This window comes from Hippoglossus hippoglossus, chromosome 15 (assembly GCF_009819705.1).
Source record: "Hippoglossus hippoglossus isolate fHipHip1 chromosome 15, fHipHip1.pri, whole genome shotgun sequence".
Classification (NCBI taxonomy): Eukaryota; Metazoa; Chordata; class Actinopteri; order Pleuronectiformes; family Pleuronectidae; genus Hippoglossus; species Hippoglossus hippoglossus.
Window position 1 is genome coordinate 20,671,902 of NC_047165.1, and position 18,141 is coordinate 20,690,042.

The window sequence follows — 18,141 nt, forward strand, 5'->3', positions numbered from 1 at the left end:
TCACTTTGTGGGAAGAAAGTGTTACTTTCATTAAGGTTTGAAACAAATCTTCCTCCAGAAACCAACAGCTATTAGTTTAAGAAAGTATTTACACAGGAGAGATATTTTTGGGATATTAATTTTGACTCTGAGCCCATGAAGCACACATTTGATAATTACTGTGGTTTGAAATGACCTTACTCTTCCCTTGAGTCTGATATGTGGGTGAATGGAGGCTGCTTTCATTATTCAACGCTCATCTCCGAGTGGGACACATTTCTAAATGTAATTGGGGACCTGGCACGGCATTCACGGCATATTACACAAAGCACTTTACTCCTCTGTAATTGGTAGAATGATAGTGCACGTGCCTAACGTCTCTAAGCGATCGCTCCCAGAATATTTAGCTATTCAGCCATTCCGCCATAGATCGATTATGTGAAGAAAGTGAGTAGATGATTCCAGACAAAGTCATGTCCTGGGCTCGTTCCCTCTTCAAGTTGTCAATGATTTAAGTTGAATCTACAAGTTTTTTTTTTCCTCCTGCCAGAGAAGCCACTCTAGAACAAACTGAGGGTATTTTAATGAGCGTACAGTAGCTGGCCTGTGTATTTTTTATAGAATAATTCCCTGCAGGAGTGTATGGCTGCCAAAGCTTTTCTGTGTTCTAGTTTTCCTACTGCTATGCTGCTCTCTCTCTCTCTCTCTGACTCTGCATCCTGCACTATTTCAAATGCCAATTAGAGATAAGATGGTAAACTGTTTTGTGGCATCTATGTTGGAATTAGTAGTTTCACACATTCTACGTCAGCTTCACAGAGATGCTCCGAAGAGGGCCTGTCCGTCTCAGTGGGATCACGTTTGAAACATGAACAACTTTCCCTCGTCCGTCCAATTCTCAGCAATTAGTTTTAATATGGATAATCCATATGCACTTGGATAGGACCATTATTCAAGCCCATATGTGTAACGGTATATTACCCGGCGTATGTATAATTCTAAGGCTCATCTACATGTAGCAGAATAATAATGAGGATAGAAAATTCCATAAACATTAAAGGGGCAGTTCACACTAATTACAAAGCTTCTATTGATATCCAAGCATACAGAGAGGTTTGTTTTATTTGCCAAGGATGGAAATATCTACCTGCCTCATACAAAGGATCTAATTACCTCAGCCGAGGAGGTTATGTTTATATGCATTTGTTCTGCCTGTTTGTTAGTAGGGGTATCCAAAAACTACTGGACGGATTGACACAAAGCTTAGTTGAAGGTTGTGGTTTGGGTTCAGGGAAGAGCCCATTGAATTTGGGTGCCAATCTAGATCAGTGGGCGGATCTTTAATATTGTTATTTAACATTTTCGTGAATTTAGGGAATAATACAGAGATACTGATGAAAACATCTGGCATATTTAGGGGACTGCATCTACTAGTAAGTGTAATTTGGTGCAGCTAGATTGAATTTATTCTTTTGATATTTAAGATAAACCAACTCTTTAAAGAAGGAAAGTTGTCGGAAATTTCTTTAGATCAGTATTTATATCAAGCTGTTCTTCGAGTCTTATCAAACACTCAAAACGCTTTAAAGTCACATTCACACATTTACCCATTCACCCACCATTCATGTGCTGTTGGCACAGCTGTCAGGGACAGGATCTTGCCCAAGGACACTTCAGAATGCAGACTGGAGGAGCAGGGGATCGAACAACAGACCTTCTGGTTAGTGGACGACCATCTCTACCTCCTGAGCCACAGCCGCCCAGTATATGTACTGTAGAAGTGAAAAAGTGGACGACTTTTCTCACCAATAATGTCCTTTTCCTTCATTTCCCTTGCACCTTTCCTGCTTGTATCTGACTGGCCCAATTGAAAAGCACAGGGAAGCTGTCAAATCTGCATAACATATGAAGCATCATATGGTGCGTTCTCAACGAGCCGTTACCATCAGAAAGTGTCACAGAGCGAGAGACAGCACATAAACCAGCTGTGTACTAGCGTCTGGATGCAGCTGTTCTAAATGTTACTATCTTGTCCTGATGTAAAGCCACCAGAAAGAGTAATGATAAATAAGTGTTTTTGGATTTTGCTCCAGAATCCTACTTTCTGGTACTGACGGAAAGTACTTTAACTCCTCTTAAAAATCATCTGCAGGGACCAAAGTCCCCCCCGTGTCGTGGGGAGCTTCCACCGTGCACAAAGAGATATGATTCAGGGAAAGTTTAGATTAGTTTTCTCCTCAAACTGGAAAGAGGAGAACACAGTGAGAGATGAAGGAAATAGATTATAGCTCGAGTCTATGGTGTGTTTCTTATTTCTGCCCCAGTTTATGCCGACACTCTGCGAGCATCTGTGCGTGACAGCATTGTTATGTGTTGCACCTGTATACATCGCAGAAACTGTCTGCTTCATTTAGCTGCTGCTGGAGACGGATTCTCAGCCGGGGCAGGTAATGAGACAGGACAGATGAGAATTCTGCTTCATCTCTCCATCTTCTTTCTTACTGTATAACAACTCGTTACCTAATTGGTTAGCCGCGTGGTTATGCTGTTTAACCAAGTCCCTGTAGATCAGACAGTATCCATAGACTTTTTCAATCAGACCGATCTGGAGCGCGGCATTCAGGCGTTATTAATGATGTGCAATAGACCAGCTGGGTTTTGTGGGAATTGCCTATTCTCAAAAGCAAACACCCACAAAAATTGCAACTCACAAGAAATGCCAGCTTTGATAGGGCTTCATAGGAGTGTTTTATTGATACAGTGCCAGGAGGGAGCCGAAGAGACACAGTCAGAGAGCGCGCAGGAAAACACACCAAATAGCTGTCAGAGGAAGTAATGATTCCTGCAAACATCAAGAGGAGGGGGAGGGAATCCAGTTGGAGAGGAGGGGCGTGCAAGACAGCACAAAGGAAGTATTCGGCCTTGATTTGTTCAAAAGAAATGTGCAGATAGGTTTTCCTTCACCTTTTACCTGCACACACACACACACAACAACACAAATACGTTCTGTCTCGAAGCAGAAAGCAGTTCTGCGTTCACTGAGAAATCCTGAGTTGTGCTGTTCTGCAGCTTCAGAGGAAGTTCATTAGGAAGCAACCTTGTGAAAGCCCACACCGAATCCCATCAGCCGGGTAAAGGCAGCTTTAAGCCGGGCGGATGTCAAGTTTTCAGCCCACGGTAATTGCTGCGACCATTCCCTCGCTGCATGGATATGATGTGTAGGAGTCCAGGGTACACTGAATGGATTACCTTGGAGGAGGAAAAATGAACTATCATTTGCTGCACACGGCAAATGCACACAAATCCTTGTAAGGATTTGTGACATGAGAAGACGCTGACTGCCTCTTTCCCTCACATATTTTTGAAAATAGCTAAGGGCTGGGGTCACCTCTCGCCATCCAGAGGCAGCGAGTAACCAGCATTAGTGTCGAAGCATTGAATTTGATCCCCTGGTTTATGGGGTATAGTACATCATAGTAAAAGCAAGATTTTGCCTTAAGTGTTACATCACAACAAATCACTCTCCAACACAACCACCCGCTCTCCCTAAGGGCTCAGACACATGGCAGTGAATCATGACCAAATTGACACAACCCCTGTGCTGTGGAAAACACAGTGGCGAGGGTAGCCGGGATTGTCAGAGCAACTGTCATCATAGAGTTGAAGCTTTAAAAACGGTCTCATCTTAAAGGATTTTAAGCCAAAACGGGTGAGTCATCTGAGGAAGCGTCGTGTGATGCGGCCCTCTTCCAGTCCATCCTTTCATCAGGATGGATGTGCCGTGTCCTGTTCAGCCTCCATTAGGAATATTGATTTCAGGCGGGATGGAACAAGGCCTTTGGAGACTGTGGAGCAAATTAGCCTCTACACCCCGAGTCAGCAGTTATAACAAGCCCTATGAGGGGGCTTAGCTTTAAATCATCCTCATAAAAGGTGAAATATGGGATCAGTCCTAAAAGGCACAGGAGTCTGTTTCTCTAATACAGCATTGAGCAACCACAGATTATTTTCCCCTGGACTTGCAGTCTTGAAGGACTTTTAGTGAAACTGTACCGTTCACTACTTTTTAAAGAATAACTTTTTGTAGGACATGTTTTTCAAAGTTCTTTTTGTGAAATGAGGCCAGTGGAGGTGCTGTGTCTTAAGGCGACTGTTTGGAGGCGGCTGACAGGAGAGGCAGCGTTCACTCACGCCATCGTTGCAGGAATCCTCAGCGGAGCATTCAAGTGTCTCGTGATTGAGTCATGCAGCCAGCTCCAGCCAGCCCATCTCGATCATCAACTTTATGTAGGCCACTGAAACTTTGCAGGGCAACTCGAGCCAACAGAATCATAAGCTCATGTTTCTCTCTCTCGCTTTTTTCCTAAAAACTGTTCTCCTCTTCTGCTGTCCCTTTATTTTCCTCTCTCCTCCCTGCCTCCCCGGGCTCATTTGTCATTGTGGCCTGATTATTTCAGCCTGTTCCTTGTACTCCTTCCAGCCGGCTAACCTCACTGTGACTGTCGCAGCCTTGTCCTGTCCTGGCCTTTCCACATGGCCTCCTCCTGGTTTTGGACAGTAACAGCCCTCCCCAGGCCTCCAGACTACTGCCAGGCACTCGTTCAGACTTGAGGGTCTGACCCGAGACTCCTCTGTGCTCATTATAAAGAGCGACACAATAAATTGTATGAGGTGAAGCAGTGGGCACATTAAACAAGACTCGTGGTAAAACATTATTTAGACCCATTCCAGTGTCCCAGTGTTGTAAACTCTAGTTGCAATAATCAATATTTTTTAAATGTCAACAATAGATGAAGTGGCAGTGTGCAATGTGCAAGGCTTTGAGAAACTCACAGAAAGAAATTCACCCACTCTAGCACTAAAGCTTCTTTCAGCGTGTTGCAAAACTTTGCTGTTTTATTCTGTCTCAATGTGCATTTACCCTTAGTTGACGAGGAGTTTAGACATCCAGACAGAGCTCAAATCTAAAAACTTCTACATAAATACATCCTTTGTTATATAAAGTATTCTGGAAATGCTGTCCTTCAAGGAGACCCAGGGGTAAACCAAGTCAGACAGTCATCTGTTATGTTTTCATAACAGATGCAAAACAAAAATGAGATTCAAATAGCCTTTAGAGATATGGGCCGATGCCCGTGTCGATGTAAACAGAAACACCTCCTGCATGCTGCGCCTCCTCTCAACTGAACGCTCTGATGATTTTTCTATTGTTGTGAACTCGTCTGACCGTAGAATTTCGGAGTTCATGCTGAATAGGGCTTAATACGTGTCGCTTTTCATTTCCTTTCCCACTCCCAAAAGAACACACCTTCACTTGGTTTTTTTAAGGACTGTCAAATTTGTGGACTTCACATTGTGTTTATTCAGAGCGAAGTGCTCTAAAATAAGGGGAGAGTAAAATTGTTTGCATTCCTTACGTCCCATCCTTAGCGCGAGCCTTAAAGGTGACAAGTCTTGTCAGCACTGGAGCTTTCATATGCTCCAGTTGTCGGCCCGTATCTGACACCTCCTTGTCACCTCAGTAGAGGTGGGGGGGAGGCAGTGACAGTCCTCCCCTTTTAGGAGCCCAGATATTTTGGTGTTGGATTGGGAAGAGTGTCCTGTGGAACGCTGAGATAGCGAGCGTGGCCTCAGAGGAAGCTCATCCGTCAACTGGGTACCAGGAATCAGACTGTGACAATGAGGTGATAAAAAGGTGACAGCGAGGATTCCCTGCCAACAGCAAACAACAACCTGGGGCCGGCCATCTGCTGAGGCCACCATGTGTTTCAGTGTTGTGCCTGAGCTGTGAAGGGTCAGGCCAGGTTGCTTCACTATGTCTGATGGAGGTGGCTCTACTGTCATTTTCTGTTGAGTGCATTGTTTTGGTGGAGGCAGGGTGTGTAAGGAGTAGGTCCGAGTATAAGGGCCATGTTGAAGATAAAAATCAATTCTGAAATCTCAAGAATAAAGTCGTACTATTAAGAGAATTAAGTTGTAATTGAGATGGAACTCAATTGTATGAGAATAAAGTCATAGTATTATCAGAGTAAAGTCATAATCGATAACAAACGTATAATATTAAGAGAATAAAGTTGTATCATGAGAATAAAGAAGAGTTTAAATCCTTCTGGATCCAAACCAACAAACCAGGTAGATTAAGATTATGATTTAATTCTCCTAAAATTACAAATTAATTATTGTTATATTATGAATTATTATATATAATATTATGAACACTTTTTAAAAACTATTTTAATAGACATACAAAGCTAAATATTGAAGTATTTTTCTAACAATTAAATGGTAAGGCTCATAAGGAAACTACGTCATGTGTTGCCCATCATCCATCCTATCACATTAAAATCAAGGTCAGTTTATCAACCAATCGACGCAGCATTTTAGTAGAAGCAGAAGACCCAACACTTCTGCAAATGGGCTTCATTCTCTGCTGCAGAGCCCCCAATCTGTGGATGACATGGACTGATTTTTCGCTCTGCAGCGAACACAGGCCCCATTTCTCACTTATAGAGAGGCAGGAAATTGCACCAAAGAGGACCAATCAGAATGTCCCCCTGAGTGTTTAGGGCCAAGCGTGAGGATACAGAGAGAACCTGCAGCTATAAAAAGAAGCAATACCACCACAACATCAGAGCTTTGATGGGAGAGTAAAGAATTGGCTCAGTAGCAGCCACATTTAAACCACGTTAGATAGAGGAAATCACCAAGGCTAAGTTTGTTTCCCTCCTCTGCTGCAACATTGACATGGGGGGCCTATTAAGATATTATTCCGCCTTAATTTCTTTTAGATGAAAAATTGGATTCTGTTGTACAAAAACAGTTTGTTTGCCCGTGTGGCTTAATGTTTTGTTCTGCGTCTGTGGAGTTGAGTGTTACAAATCTCCCCCCCCAGATCACTGAGAGGCTGTGTTTTAATTTGATGTGCATGATTTATAAGCCTGATTGACAAAAATGTTTAGCGGACCACGAGCAGCCTCCAGTTGACAGTTCACATTGAGCACAGATTCAAGCTTTAATCTTAATTCTTAATTCACTTCCTCTCTTCTTGCGTCCTTTTACATATGTTATTAAGATATGATATTACAATTACATACAATGTTTATGTTCAGAGCCCGCCAGCAGCAGATATAGATCCATAAAAAAAACCACTCAAGTATGCATTAATGTACATAATAATGCATTATGCATCAGGGCTGCAGATTTCTTACAAGGCACAGAAAGATGCATGAATATGGTGTTTTCCTGTGCTCTATGCATTCTACCATGTTCGTGCATGTGTGACATGTATGTGTGTCTTGTGATGTGTTGTGTGCACTGCATGCATTAGCATACAAGCTGCCTCTGGACTACGATGTGTTGTTTGTGTGCTCAGTCTTTGGCTTACTTTTGTGTAGTGTTTCCTTCCCACACTGCACAGTGACTTAGCGCTGTGTGTGTCCCCCCCCCCATTGGTCCCAGGTACTCATTTCAGGATGAGGAGGACATGTTCATGGTGGTGGACCTCCTGCTGGGAGGAGACCTGCGCTACCACCTGCAGCAGAACGTTCAGTTCAGCGAGGACGCTGTCAAACTCTACCTCTGTGAGATGACACTGGCGCTGGACTACCTGCAGAGCCAGCACATCATCCATAGGTACAAATTCAGCCTTTTCTCCTTTTCTGTCATTTTTACTTGAACGTGTAAAGAATGCATTTGCCTTCAAGCCATTTCGGACAACAGCATTAGCTGAAGATGCTTGCAATTATCTTTATATGTCCTATAGGCCGCACTTACATCTTAATTTTGGGCATGTATGTCATTTTTAATGGCCAGAGGTACATTTATTTACTCATTTAATAATATGAATTCATTAATGCAATGGATTGCATATAACCACAGGGAACATAGATTTAACAGGGAAATCACAGAGAATAATTATTGTGTCTGGTTTGATGAGAACCCTTTATATAAGTATCACAATGACAGTGTTGGTGGTAAACTGCAGCAAAAAAAAAAAAGAAAAACTGCTGACTGTAGGAACAGATCCAGATTTTCAATGATTAGCAGAGCAAGTGGGTTATTGAGGCAGTTTTCGTGTCAGTCTTGGATTATGGAGATGTATCTACAGATGTGCTGCTGCCTCCATTTTTAAGCCCTTGGGTTCTGCTTATCATGCCTCCCTCAGATTTATGATGGTTCCTCACTATTGTATAATTTAAAACAGAGTTATGGTGGTAGATGTGATCTGTGTTTGTTTCTGTAAAAAGTATTCAGTATTGGATCTGCACATGTTTACACTTGCTCCAACCTCAAACCTAACGTAAAATTTCCTTTTAGCAACATACTTTACAATTCAATATACTGGTATCCATTGGGTAATATATGGTATCCATTGGGTAACGACTCCACAGCAGCTTATAATTTGCATATTTTTATTTGCTTTTAACTACTTGATTTGTGCAGTCGCCTCGTGTGTGTGTGTGTGTGTGTGTGTGTGTGTGTGTGTGTGTGTGTGTGTGTGTGTGTGTGTGTGTGTGTGTGTGTGTGTGTGTGTGTGTGTGTGTGTGTGTGTGTGTGTGTGTGTGTGCCAATTGTTGTTTTCTTTAGTCCAGAATGGGCCCTTTTACCTCGGAAGCAGGTCCTCTCTATGGTGGCCTCCATTTTTTTTTTATTGTAATACTCATTCAAAGTCTAGATTTGAATGAGTATTTCTAAAATGTGTAGAAGCTAGTGAAAGCCATTTTGTAAAGCAAACATTAAAGCAGCACTGGTTGATTTTAGGCAGCAGAAAAAGCTCAACATGAACAAATACCAGCATATTTAGTTGATATTGCATGATATTGTAGAGCGAAGGCGTACATTAGCATTCCTTCGTAATCCTGTTTCTGTCCAATTGAGGAACATAAGTGTCTTATTTTGCATTTCATAGCTGAAAAAAGGGTATAACACGAGCTACACATTGTCACATTATACATGTAGTAATTGAACCCAACATAAATAAATACACAAATTGAAATCCAAAAGATTCTTCACCATCAACCATAACCACCAAGAATTATATTCGTTGCTCTGTTTACATACTGAATGAAAATAACTTAAACCCATTGTTTGACTAGATTTCCTATTTTCCTAGTAATGATTATGGAGTTTAGTTTCTTATCGTTATTAAAGAGCCTGATCTTTCAGTTTAAGAAAAGGACTTGATTTCACTCTTTTTGTAATGCAATCACTCAATACCCTGTGCGCTCAATCAAATAGCCCTTGCTTGTGCTTATAATTGCTCAGCTTGTGCTCGCACTCAGATATTTTGTTGCTTTGACAGATTTCTTGCACTCCAGCTTCAGCTCTTCTCCTCTTGAAACGTCTGCTCTTGGATTTCTCCTCTGGTCTATTTGTGCAACAAGTCTGTCAAAAATCCCCAAGAATAGAAGGCCTGGTGTGGGTGTGTTAGTTGAATTTACTTTTTCACTCTACTGTGTAACTGGTTACTATTGCTTCCTGGTCCTGTTCCGCTAAAATACACAGGGAAAAAGAAACAAATCTGTCTAAGCAACAAAATACCTGAGTGAAAGCGAGAAATTCAACCTTCTAATCAGCAAATGAGTGAGACTCAGTATCAGCATCATTACAGTATTATTGCATTATATTTTGTTTCATTGAATACACAAAGATCAGTTTGCAACTTCAACCACTGAAGTTTTCCTGCATTGAAATAACTGTGAAGATCAGCTCAAGGTTGTGCCTGTAACTTGTAATTTTCAAGAGGTTTATTTCCTTGTCTTCAGCTCCTGCAGCGTGCAGCGCTGATATATGAATGCAATGATTAACTCTTCAGGCTAGAACTCAAAACAACAAAATACATTTCAGCAAAGTCAAATATCTTTTCTGTGCAGAAACTTTAGCAAGTGCATTATCTCCTCTCTTTTCCAGAGGGGGGGAAACTTTGTAATCTTTGTGCGAGCACACTGGTTTTATCAGAACCACAAAGTCACAATGTCTTTCTAACTTTGCTTTATATGCAGTTCTTACGGCTGTAGTCATGATTTATGTGTCTATCTATGAAGATATCTTTTTTTAACTTTTTATTGCCACCTTTATCATGTCCTGTCGACAAATCTTATTCTTCCAGAGGGATGCAAACAGGACTGTAAACTGTACCCTCTGCATTTTGCTTACTTCTCTATCCATAAAATCATGGCCACTGTATTGGAAAGAATGATTTTGTCATCTGCTATTTTGAAATCTTAACTTTATTAATTATGCTGCATTAATATTTTATAAGATCTAAAAAATAAGCAAAAGCTAGCAAATTGTCTTTTTGTATGAATTTAGTTTCTCCTTTGGTCTTGTTGTAGGCTGAAGTTATCGCCTTACTTAAGGCTTTTATTTATGCTACTTTACATATCTAAACATAGCCCTCATGTGTGTTCCAGTAATTGTTTCCATCCATCATCTCCAACCATGGTGTACTGGCTTTTTGTCCAAATATGCTGAGTGCAGCAGTAAGTGTCTGTGCAGTCCACTAAGTGAAAGAGCCGGATCCCTGCAGACTGCAGATTTAGTGCCCCAGATGGCTAAAAAACAGTTTGAACCTTGTTCAAAACCTCCTTTGGGCTACATCTCATCCCTCAAACAACAGAGACACAGAGACACACAGAGACACACAGAGACAGAGAGAGAGAGAGAGAGAGAGAGAGAGAGAGAGAGAGAGAGAGAGAGAGAGTGTTTGTCGCTCTGCCAACTTGCGCGTCTGAACAGAAATACATTCCTGTATTTTCTGATTTACCTGCATGAGATACAAAAGTACTGAATAAATCAGGTCTACATAAATAAGCTTAGCTTTCAAACATTGAATAACTAGTCAGACATTTGGGGAAATAAACACATATGCTTTTTTGTTAAGCTTGTTAAAGGACAAAATTGATCTTCTTCATGTGTGTGTTCAACATAAAGCTGGGTCCAGGAGATGGTTAACTTAGCCTAGCATACAGACTGAAAACAGGAAGAAACAGTTAGCCGTGCTCTGTTCAGAGCTAAAACAAAAAGGCAGATGTAAAAATGACAAGTGATTGTCTAACAACTACTTCTTCACAATTTTGGAGCAGTGTATTCAGAGCCTATTGTGGTTGCCTAGCAACCACAGGTTGATGCTGAGACATCAAGACTCACTGATGATTAATGGTATTGTTCTTGTTATTAACATTATTGTGCAAGTTCCAAAATGATACACTGTTCGTTTAACTAAAAGCAAGATTCTAGCATTAGTATAGAACAAATGTTTATCCATATAAGTGTTTGTGTGCTGCATAAAGATTCATGTATATAATAATTCTCATTTGCTATAATATAGGCTACAGTATAGTATTTAACAGGTTCAACAAATGACTTACCCTTGTTTTGCCACACAACAGGTTGCTATTGTCTCTCTTTTCTTTTTCAAATATGTTCATAACGTACATTTAGAAAAACGTGACGGATCATAACTGTGTCTGAGCCTTTTTAGTGTTTTTTCATCCACTCCTTGACATCAACTGTTCAGCCTTTGATACAGTTGTGTCATGTAATCCCTGGGTATCCATGGCCGTCCCCTTCTCTACAATTTAGTTCCACCCCGTAAGTTTTTTGGCAGGAGAATACTATACAATTATTTTGTTGCACCAACTGAAGGAAGAAGGGTCTCTGGTCTCCTAGCAACAGTCAGCTGCCACCATGCCCAAGGAGGTAAAATTAGTCCTACGAGAAGAGTAAAGTGGAGTCCCTCTTCTTCTCTTCTCTTCTCTCCTCTTCTCTTCGTGTCTTCTCTTCGTGTCTTCTCGTCATCTCTTCTCTTCTCATCTCTTCTCATCTCTTCTACACTTAACATGTTAAAAGCTTTACTTGTGAGATCACCTCACACAGGAGGTTTCTTCCTTTACAAAATAAGAATTCACCTTACATGCTGTTTCATGTTGGATTAGTGTTTCCGTGCTCGCTCCAAAATGAATTAAACGTTAAGTGAATTTTGTACTTCAAACAGAATGGCGCTGTAGCTGGCAGTTCAATCAGGATTCCTCCTGTGAACATGTATGTATTTCCCTCCAGCCCTGTGCTGCTGGATCTGTCTTCCCCGCCACCGCCACCTCCATCCCTTCCCTGCAAGAGTTTTGGCAGACGATACTAGCATCAGCTTGGCGTTGAGGGCCGGCAGCGAACACGTGTGTCTATGGGGTGTGCCGATTCTCTCTGCGGACTCTGTGTATTCTCCACACCAGTGTGACGTGCGGCATAATTAAATAAGCTGTGTGCACTCCGTTAATTGCCTGTGGAGGGCTTGGAAGGGCTGGGAAATGTCGAGATGTGTGTGCACGGGTGTGAGTGTGTACCTGAGTAAGTGTAGCATTGATGCCCAGTGTAAAAAGTGTGTGCAGACAAAGATAGAGCCTCCAGGGGGATTGGTGATGGTTATGTTCTCATGTGCTCAGGCAACGCTTGAAATATAGGGAATTTGTATTTTCTCCCCCTCTATCCCTCTCACACACACACACACACACACACACACACACACACACACACACACACACACACACACACACACATTGGACCAACAACATGTTGCTCCAACATGTTATTCACACATGCATCAGTCTACAAACACCTCCTACTGACTTTCACATCCATATCATATCCCTGTCTTTCCCACAAACTATAATGGCTTGAGTCATTGTGTTTGACTTCACTAAGAATTACAGAAATACTGTAAATTTTGGTATTTGAACACATTGAATAAGTGAAACTTACAATAACAGCTAAGTACACTATGAAAATATAAGATTTTACTGGTTTCATGCTTTAAAAACCCTGATTACAGTTTTCCAGCGTCAAATTGCTTTGACCTGTAGGCACCTGCATGAACCCAATGTTCGACTTACAGCATTTTTGTTTATTTCATGTTTAGAGATTTCTGTCTGCGCTGTTTGGTTAAGGCTCCTCTCACTGGTTTGACGTGAGCAGGGCTCCGTTAAATAAAATATTGTGTCACTCATCTCGACACCAAGACAAAATAAATCTTAATCAAAGTTTAATGACAGTTGTGGGGTTGTTAACTTATGTCGTCAGCCAAGTCTGATCTCAGGCAGATAAACAGCTTTTGAAGTTTAAATTTCTTAATTTACAAAACCTAAACTATTTCAATGTTAAACTCAAATTTTTGGTTAACCTGCTGTGCCTATTTACTGTATAAAACAAATACTCTTTTCAGGGCTATTAAGGGGATTTTTTTGTGATGCCTGTGCATGTCTGTGTTTGTCTTTTTCAGAGATGTCAAGCCAGACAATATCCTGCTGGATGAGCAAGGTAAGGATGTAAACTGTTAACTTTGTGTGTGTGTGTGTGTGTGTGTGTGTGTGTGTGTGTGTGTGTGTGTGTGTGTGTGTGTGTGTGTGTGTGCCTATCTGGATAGGAAGAGTTAATGGACATATCTATCTCTCTGTCAGAACCTTTTTTATATTTCATATACATTCATTATCAGTAATTTCATATATATTCAATCAGTCATATTTGTCTGATCTAATCCTTGCGATCTGTGCTGATGGTCTCACATGACATCGACCACTTGTTTCATAACTATGGGCGTACCTCAAGGTTCTGTGCTTGGCCCATCATTATTGACATCCTAAAATATAAATTTATATGCAGATGATACAAATAATTTCTTTGAAAATGTCTTTGAAAAGTACATTGCACCATATATGTAGAGAGAATTACAAAGGACTTAAAGGTCATTGTTTTGTTACTGATGATGTTTGAATGTGCTTATTATTGACTTGCTGTGTGTCTTCATGTTTTCTTATTTCCTCTGCTGTAATCAGATTTTTGTGCAAAACAGATGCTGGGCTCAGTGAGATAAACAGATTAAATAAGGTTCTACGTAGATTGCATCTTTGTGTCCGGCGCATCCTCAATTTAAGCTGTTATATGCTCTTCATAGTGTACAATGCCAAAACAAAATTCACAGTATACAGAGAGCAGTGAGGTTGAGTCCATCCTGACAAGTAAGACAAACAGTAATGACCCTGCAGGCTACTAATGAATCACAGCAGGAACGAGGTCAGAGGAGTCAGGGATGTTTATCTGCTACACAAAACCATGAGGACACATTAATCCAGTTTACTGAAATGTCAGGACTTACATTGCACATCGACATGTTTCCTCTTCATGTGATTAGAGACAGTCATGACAAAATTATCAAGTTCAGATGGACTTTGTTTTGATGGCGTTTTTTTTGTGCTTGCGTCTTCTCAGGTCATGTTCACTTGACGGACTTCAACATTGCAACAATAATAAAGAATGAAGAGAGAGCCACGGCCTTAGCTGGGACCAAGCCCTACATGGGTAACTTTGATTAACCGTTGCACCACAACCATCTCATCAACTATGTCTAGTGTCATCATGGAGGTCTCATTTGTTTCTAGGGTTAGGGTTAAGGTTAGGGGTTAGGACAAGAAGAAGGTTATTGTATTCCATGCACAGGAAAATTGTGCAGTGTTGGATTGAAAAAGATATGGTCTCTGAATTTTGTCGAAATTTATTTGACTTGCATAAAATATTTTTGAAATTGTTATGCAAATATTAGCCATACTAAGATGAGGCAAATGTATTGTAGGTATGTGACAAGCTTACAGTAAATACATTGTGTTCAAAATTAGATACTGCTGCTGGAGGGTGCTCGACTAGATTACTTGCACACTTGTCGTCACTTGTGTGAATTAAGTGTTAGAATTTACAGATCCTTTGTTTATTCGTGGGAAGCTGAGACAAACAGACTGTCCTGTCTTGTCTGGTGTTTGCTGAAGAGAAGATGAGCAGCTTCTGGTGATAGGGTGAATCTGGGTAATCTGGGACATTGGGTAATGTGGGACACCTAAGCTCCAGTCTGTTTATTTTCTGTTCTAACTAAATCGAGTCAACAGGACTTTTGCATGGACATCATGTGCCTGAAATCACATAACTTCATGGGGGTGATGTCACAGAAAGGGGTGGGGCAAGTGCCAATCAGAAGCCCCTCTTTGGAATTGCATGACACAGTTAATGACCTAAGATTCTGACAAGATTAATGTTAAGGATATAAATCTTTCATAAATAAGACAATGTTCCTAATTGTTATATGTTGAGTTGTTGAAAATGTGTTTAATGTGTTGACTTTTTTTTTTTAAAGCTGGCCCACTTTATTAAATACAGTTGATAATGTGGGACAGCAGGCTTTGGGTAATCTGGGACAGTCATTTAAATTCTCTAAATGGGGAAATATGCATTTAGGGACTTCCTGAAGTAAAACAATGATACACTAAAGGGATGTAGCATATTGTCAAAAGCACAGAAGAGTCTGTCCTGGGATCTGCAGCCACTGGTTTCACCAAACATGTGGAGAAGACAATGGGCTGATAGATGATGATGATGATGGTCTCTCACGTGTTAGGACTGTTTGTTCCCTGAGTAGCCCCAAGAGAATGGTGAATTATTGAGTGAATAATCTGTTATTATTATTCCTTGCTGCTGATTGAATTTTAATTGATTGTTTAAAATGTGATACACCTTTAATAGAATGTTTTAAATATATATTATAATTTCTTTATTTAAGATAAGGTTCTTTATGAAGAAATAGGACTTTGTAAGTCAATATGAACTAATGACATTTCTATGAATAATATACATTTTCTTAGTCATTTTTTCAGAATGCTTTTAAATAATTGGTAATATTGAGCTTGTCATGCATAAAGCAAGGTGATTTCGGCCTTTTTAAAGACTAATACAAGTGTCCCAGATTACAAAGTGACCTGTCCCAGATTATCAAATGTTGTATTTTGGCACAAAGACCACTAAAAGCTGTGTCATGTCTCCTCTGAGTATGATATCTCCATGTGTGAAACAGATATCGGAATTAGTCGCAGAAATCCAAATTGCAAAACATGTCACAGATTACCCGGAATCCCCCTGTTTGTCAAAAGAACATGTGCTTTTTGATCAAGTGTCCAAAAGCCTTTTCTGCTACCCAAGAGATTCTCTGCCTGTGCTTTCAGCCCCAGAGATCTTCCAGTCCTTTGTAAGTGGAGGGTCGGGCTACGCCATTGAAGTCGACTGGTGGTCACTGGGGGTGACAATCTTCGAATTGTTGCGTGGATGGGTGAGAAATGACGGCAATTTGATATTTCATGTTGCAAAAGATTGCAGAAGCTGAGCTAGCTCATCCAACCCTCTTTTTCTTGATTTTCCTACTTTCCCTCTTTGTCTCACCCTGTTTCCATCCCAGAGGCCCTATGAGATACATGCCAGTAACTCAGTGGAGTCGCTGATTCAGCTCTTCAGCACAGTCAGCGTGCAGTACAGCCCGACCTGGCCCAAGGACCTGGTTTCCCTCTTGAGGAAGGTGAGCTGGACTCAGTGGGACGTCATTTACTTTAAGCTCTGTCTCCATTACCATGAAATTGGAGCAGTGGTAGAGGTGGGGGATTTTGGTGTTTTATATCACTAATATAAATGTTACTTAGATAATGGAAAGCTGCTGAGATTTATGAAAATAATTGGACATGCTGAGTCTCTCTTTTTTCTTGCGCATAATTATATGATTTTGGAAGAAGTTTGATGAAGATCCTGCTTTGCTAAATGTTTTTCCTCCAGCTTCTGCTTGATTTGTGGAGCAGTGGGCAGTTGTCCAACTTTTATGTTATTTATTCATTAGTTATACATTTCTAGTTTATTTTCATAAAATGTTCATGTTGTCCATTCTGTGGTGAAACCAGACTTATTTACCTCAAAATACCAAAGAAAATGAGTTGAGCAGAAATTAGAACTTTATTACTTACTCAATAAACAGAGCAACTGTATATATATCATTAATTAAAGATTAAAGCGACATTTCTGATAAAGGGAAATCAACCTAAACTAACGCTGACCCCACAGCCTGAACGCAGATGGTTTTCCCTAGCAAGAGGAGCAGGAGGGAAGGAGGGCAGGGATATAGGGGTGGTATCGGGGTACATACTGAAGCCACAGGAACAGAGGATGCAGGTACTGGGGGGGGACTGGAGCTGGAGGGGGGAGGATGAGCCGAGACCCTCTGGGCAAAGGAGAAGAAAAACGACAGATGGGAATCTGAGGGATGGAAGCACTAAAACAGAGCAAGTGGGTGAGAGGAGATAGGTGTGTGTGTGTGTGTGTGTGTGTGTGTGTGTGTGTGTGTGTGTGTCAAAACAAGTAATTTGACCTCATATTGAGGCTCAAAATGTTCTTTACTTACACATGAGAATGTGCCAGTTGGATGAGATAATTCCATTTACGTAAAATTGAAATAAATCTGCGCAACACTTTCTCGAATCAGGCTTAATTACCGTCTACATTCTTCTAGTTTGTATCAAAATGTTATCAAGTGACACTGTGGTGGAACAAATTATTTGGCTCTTTTTCTTTAGTCATTTTAAGATTATGGAGTGGGTAAGAGAACACGTGGCTTGTTTGAAAAGGATATTTTTCTGTTTGGCAGAGTGTACATGTGAGCATGAGTGCGTGCATGTGCTCTGTGTCTGAGTGTTCTGGACGGAGCGTGGGTCTCTTCCGCTCTGCTGCTGATCGATTACCAACGTCTGGACTCCACCCAGACAGACCTTACCCGCCCTGCAGGAGAAAACCGAATCAGCCTGTGACCCAAGGAAGGAATAAAAGCACAGGAAGAGAATTAGCGCGACAACAAAACCCACATCCTATTTTCATTTCCAGTGTTTACCCTGAGGTGCAGAACCAAACAGATGCTATTCCATTAAAAATACCACTGTATCAGCACTGGCTTTTCTTTCATCCCAGGATTAGGGGGCTCCACTTGTGTGTGGCATTCATCTGACTTGATCAGTGCAACAATTTTGTTCCAAGCCTGATGAGATGATTGATGAACAGTGCCCCCTGTTGGTTGGTTTACCAGTAGGGGCTTGGAATGTATCACTTTTCTTTCTGGTCTATTATGCAGTTTATTTTATGAAGTAAAATAAAGAACCATTTATTTAAAACAAATCTATAGTAAATAAATAGTGAAAACTGAACTTCATCCTAAAATATATTTAAGAATAGAAACAAGTCTTTACAAAGGTTTTTTATTTCAATTTGATAATAATTTCACTTATAAGTAATGTGACATTTTATTTCAGTTTTTAGTGAGAG

The 18,141-nt window shown here is 40.7% G+C and overlaps 1 protein-coding gene across 1 annotated transcript in view; it reads left to right on the forward strand.

Annotated features, from left to right (window-relative positions):
- Positions 1–18,141, forward strand: part of LOC117775323 (serine/threonine-protein kinase 32C-like) — an 86,391-nt gene that overhangs the window by 59,106 nt on the left and 9,144 nt on the right. The window contains exons 4-8 of the mRNA XM_034608370.1: positions 7,438–7,611; positions 13,253–13,290; positions 14,239–14,328; positions 16,014–16,117; positions 16,244–16,360. Of these exons, the coding sequence (XP_034464261.1) occupies positions 7,438–7,611; positions 13,253–13,290; positions 14,239–14,328; positions 16,014–16,117; positions 16,244–16,360 (523 nt within the window). The remainder of the gene's footprint in view (positions 1–7,437; positions 7,612–13,252; positions 13,291–14,238; positions 14,329–16,013; positions 16,118–16,243; positions 16,361–18,141) is intronic.